Source organism: Asparagus officinalis, chromosome 3 (genome assembly GCF_001876935.1).
Source record: "Asparagus officinalis chromosome 3, Aspof.V1, whole genome shotgun sequence".
Taxonomy (NCBI): domain Eukaryota; kingdom Viridiplantae; phylum Streptophyta; class Magnoliopsida; order Asparagales; family Asparagaceae; genus Asparagus; species Asparagus officinalis.
The window spans coordinates 33689340-33694465 of NC_033796.1; the positions used below are offsets into that span (position 1 = coordinate 33689340).

General features: G+C 37.1%; 1 protein-coding gene across 1 annotated transcript; it reads left to right on the top strand.

The window, feature by feature from the left end:
• On the top strand, window positions 2544-4764 carry LOC109832196 (WAT1-related protein At2g39510-like). Its single transcript, XM_020399628.1, has 7 exons — window positions 2544-2756; window positions 2962-3024; window positions 3107-3223; window positions 3311-3548; window positions 3642-3803; window positions 4252-4403; window positions 4491-4764. Exons 1-7 carry the CDS (start codon window positions 2548-2550, stop codon window positions 4603-4605), a joined length of 1056 nt encoding a protein of 351 aa, XP_020255217.1. The 5' UTR covers window positions 2544-2547; the 3' UTR covers window positions 4606-4764.

A 5126-nucleotide genomic window follows, 5' to 3' on the forward strand; every position in this document is an offset into this window, starting at 1 on the left:
TATGAGCGCTGCGGGTGCGTGGAGTGTGGGATAACAATGTAGCATGTGCCCTTAAAATTAAGAGTTCCTTCAAGAAGAAGTGTTGATGCTCTCTTTCCTCCAAATTATTTGCCGTGTCTTCATAAAGAAGATAAACTAAGAACAGGGATAGTAAATTCATGAGTTTTTTGGACCGAAGTTCTGTGCAAGAGTTCTTCAAGAATCCCCAAAATAATAATAACAATAATGCTACGGCATTCTAAATGTGGATCCAATCATTTGGCGGCCAAACGATTTCTGCTGTGTTTGATACATAAACTTGCATAGCCACAACAAACACCTCATGGCTGACTTTCTCAGCTAGAAGAGGTTCAAACAAAATGTATCAACTGTATTACAGATTGGCACCATAGACAAACACATGATTCATAAAACCCTACACTCTAATGAATGAAACGCATCTGGCAAGTGGACGTGTATGAATGTAATGAAACCTGATAATTTTTGCATATTTACGAAGATCTATTTCCAGTTCAGAGGTCAATGGTGAATCATATTTACAAATTAACATGCACATCATATCTCTAAAACCACCAGAAGCAAGCGGTAGCATCTAAGATATGCTAAAAGTCATGTGGAAGATGGAGATTTAATTGTTCATTTGCACACCAATTTGTTAAAATTCAATCATGATGATGATATATACCAACATATAATAAAAGTCAGGATCAATAATATGTTCTCTTTTGAGAACCCTCATTAATGACCATTATCTCCACTAGCATGCAACTTGATTGCCCAAATTATCATGAAATGACTTTGAGATCAAACCTGAACTCACCTCTCTCTCTCTCTCTCTCTCTCTCAATAACAAAAGGGGATAACATAAAAGTGTCAGCAATCATAACATTCAATCAACATGAACCCATACTGGAAAGACACATCCTTTTTTATCACTTAACGACAATTACACAAACTACATAAAGATCCTATTTTTGTACGTATGACGTTTGCAATTGGATATCCTACCTGCATTGTTAAAGTGGACCAATGGTTTACATGTATTAACATCTTAATGTCGTACAACAAGAAATTTGGTGACTGGTGAGCGAGAATCCCATGAAATGGACATACCATAAAAAAGATGTTCAAATTGAGAGTTAAAAGAAAGAACTAATTAAACCAAGAGAACAAGGATAAAGGAATCATCATACCTTGTTGTATAATCCTAAAATGCATGAATTTGTAGCTACCCACTATAAATATCGTGCTTTTATTAGCAAATCCCAGATCATCCTGCCTGCTTTCCTTGTAGAAATGCGATCTTTTCAAGTTAGCTACATGTCTTAATAGCTTTAATCACTTCATAATTGTATCAATGGCACATTTTAGGTAGCTTACAATTTCTACAAATTTCTGTTTACAACGCCTCACACAGTTCCCATATATGATCTTACAAATTTGATTACGGATACAAGTAACCTTGTTGATCCAATACGGTATCAAAATTATGAATATTATTACGACTATTTGTTTTTTCCTTTTCCTTTTAAATGTATAATAATATAACTCCTAGCATCTTCCTGTAGGGAGATATTCATCCGAACACGCTATTTCTTTAAATATTTCCACAATTAGGCTTGTTCAAACAATATATCAGCAAGAAAAATTGGGAACCATCAGTGACGTGAGTATTATGTCAAAAAGATGACAGAAGTTATTGATGGCAATAAAATATGGAGTGAATTTCTTTTCTAGAAAGATAATAGAAATGTTATAGAACTATTTCAGGTAATTATGAAGATATCTATTAATGCGATCCACCTTGGGCGTATTGGAGACAGAGGCTAAGAGCATTAAAATACTAGCTTCTGGAGGTATGAACTTAGGTATTAATGCCACGTAAATTTTAAACTCTAAAAGGTGAACATGTTTAGATATTACTGCAGGAACCGTGTACAAAAAGGAAAACAATTACTAGATTTAAAAACTTTGACGTGTAAATCATTTTTAAGTTATACGATTTATTTTCCATTTCTAATATTTAATGAAACAATGGTCCCCACTAGCTTGTTAAGTAATGAAGCACCTTCGCTACTTGGTCTGTGTCTGTTAGAAATTCATCTTCTACAGATTCATTTGTAGGTTTTATCGCTGGCCAGCACTCGAGATTAATTTAGTGTTCCGAGTTTCTCAATTCATTTTCAAAGTTATAGAAGTCCTCAAAAGGAAAAATAAGAAGAAGACAAGACAGGAAATGGTGATTATAATGTCTCTTGTAATTTGCCTCGCGCAGCACGCTAACGACTTGAATAAAACCAGACAAGAAAGATTCCACAATTAGTAAACGGGCAAGTTTAGTCACCTGTGCCTACATCGATCGTGCTTTTATATGACACCTTCTGATCTCTTCTGTAATGGAATCCAGTGTGGACTCAACATCGGTATATGCTTGACATCGATGAAGAAGTCGTGTTACGAAACTGAAATGTATACGGATAAATATATGTAGCTCGGAATCTAATTCTTAGATTGTATCGAAGCAATAATGTGAGGAAGAAAAGCTCAATGGAGAATAAACTGAGAGATTATTCTCTCGAGCTCTGGAGAGGGTTAAAGCCTTACGTGCTTACAGTCTTCCTGCAGTTTGGGTTTGCTCTATTGACCATAATTGCCAAGTTCGCGCTAAACGAGGGAATGAGCACTTTCACCTTTGTTGTATATCGCCATGCCCTAGCTACTGCTGTTATTGCACCCTTCGCGCTTGTGTTTGAAAGGTCCGTTCATGATCTGACACACTTTATGCTCCGGCAACATTTAGACTTGCTTTTATTTTGTATTTTACTGACTAAAGATAAATACTTCAACGTGGTAGCATCTTCAACCTATCACATTATGGAAACAACTTGACTGCCTCAATTACGTACTACTTGCCAGCAAAGTAATTCTTATTAACTTCCTACCTATTGCGTACCTTGACAGGAATTCCACTCCTCCGATCACACTCTCAATTTTCGTTAAGATCATAGCATTGGGCTTACTAGAGTGATACTCAAAATTCTTCCTCGATTTTTTTTCACTATTTGTTTGCGTATGGTGCTCGTAAGTCTTCATACTTTTACTGCAGGCCCGTGTTAGATCAGAATATCTACTATCTAGGAATGAGGATGTCATCAGCTACCTTCACTGCCACAATGGGCAACGTCATTCCAGCTATAACATTCATATTTGCCTGGATCCTACGGTAATTTGAAGCTTGAAACTCACAATCGAGAAGGCGCCCTCATGGTTTCTCTAACAAAGTAGTTCTTTTTTTTTTCTTTTTCTGAAGGCTAGAAGTAGTTGATTTGAAAGAGATCAGAAGTGTAGCCAAGGTGGTGGGAACTATCGTTTCCATTTCAGGTGCCATGGTGATGACTCTCTACAAGGGTCCAATCATAGGGAAGGGGTCACCAAGACTAGGCAACGATTATGGATCAATTGCTAACTCTAGTGACAAAGATATGGTGAAGGGCTCAATCTTTCTCATCATTGCTTGCTGCTGCTGGTCTGGTTTCATAATACTACAAGTAGGTAATAAATGTTTATCGTCAGAGATTCAACATATGAGGCTATGATGATTACTTATATAGAACTAAAAGAGAAACTATGCTTAAGTGTAGACTCTCACTTTAAGGGAATACCCTTTGGAGCTTACCCTTTCGGCCTTGATTTGCATCATGGGAGCAGCTGAAGGTACAGTGGCAGCCCTGATTATGGAGCGCGGACACTCGGCTGCCTGGTCTATTGGTTGGAACTCAAAGCTCCTAGCCATCGTCTTTTCGGTAAATATAGGATCCTTATTCAATCTAACATCAAGTGGCAAGTGAACCTTTACTATTATGTTCTTTCTGTTTTGAACGAGAGCGGTCGATAATTCCCACCATCCACTTCTCTGTTCATTCCAAAAGCTTAAAGAGTCTAAGATGTTGTTTTAGGTTAAACTACATTGCAAGTATGAAGTTATAAAAATGAGAGTCCAATTATGGAAGATAGCTTCTAAGTAGCTACTTTGAGATCTTATAATCTCTCATCAGTTGAAGACATTTATATGTTCTGATGGGGGAAAGAATTACCAATATTTGGTCTGTTTTTGGATTCAATTTGGATATGGACTGTACCATACTCCGAATCCTCTGTCTATAAAAACTCCACACTTCCATCGTAATACGTGACACTATTAAAATCATATATGAAAGGGAGGTCCTAAGAATATTGTTATTTGCATTGCAGGCTGTTGTTTGCTCAGGTATGGCATACACATTGCAAGGATCAGTGATGAAGGAAAAAGGGCCAGTTTTCGTCACAGCTTTTAGCCCGCTAAGCATGATCCTTGTAGCCGCAGCAGGGTTGGTTTTCTTAAGAGAAGACCTATTCCTAGGAGGGTTAGTGCTTCCTTTCCTTCTCGTTGGTTATCTTTTAGTTCCATGTAAATGTGATTCATTAGCCGATGTTCTGTGGTTATGTGGCAGAGTGATAGGCTCCCTTCTCATAGTACTTGGACTTTATATGGTTGCATGGGGCAAGAGCAAAGATCCACCACTCAATGATCAAAATCTGGATGTCCAGCTAGCGACGGATGCATAAGGAGTGATGCACGGTGCTAATATAATTAAACATGGATCATGGATCTAGAGATACTTGCAAATTTCTCTTCATAAAGAAGTTAGTCTAGTCCCCATAATGATAAATGGTTGTCAGTGGTGTCTTTGAAATATAGCAGATCTTGTACAACATGACATTTGTTCCCAATAAATGAATAATATGTCAGCTTAAGATGAGTGTTAATAGTGACTTGGAGCAGAAAATTTATATGGAGCAACCAAAAGTTTTTTTGATGTCAACAACAAAGAGATCTTGTATAGACTGAAGAACTTACGTGAACCTAATCAAGCTCAAGATGAGCGGTACAGAAGTTCGACTCATTCAGGTATGAGAATGACTACACATAAACACCTTCAGTTTATTTACTACATCAGACGGTTTCAAGAAGATATAACGGTACTTAATGTGGATTGACTTGTTCATCTTTGAATGCGATATATCTACAGTTGACAGGTTGAAGAAGGAACTCAATTAAAACTTTTGCTATTGATAATTTATGACCG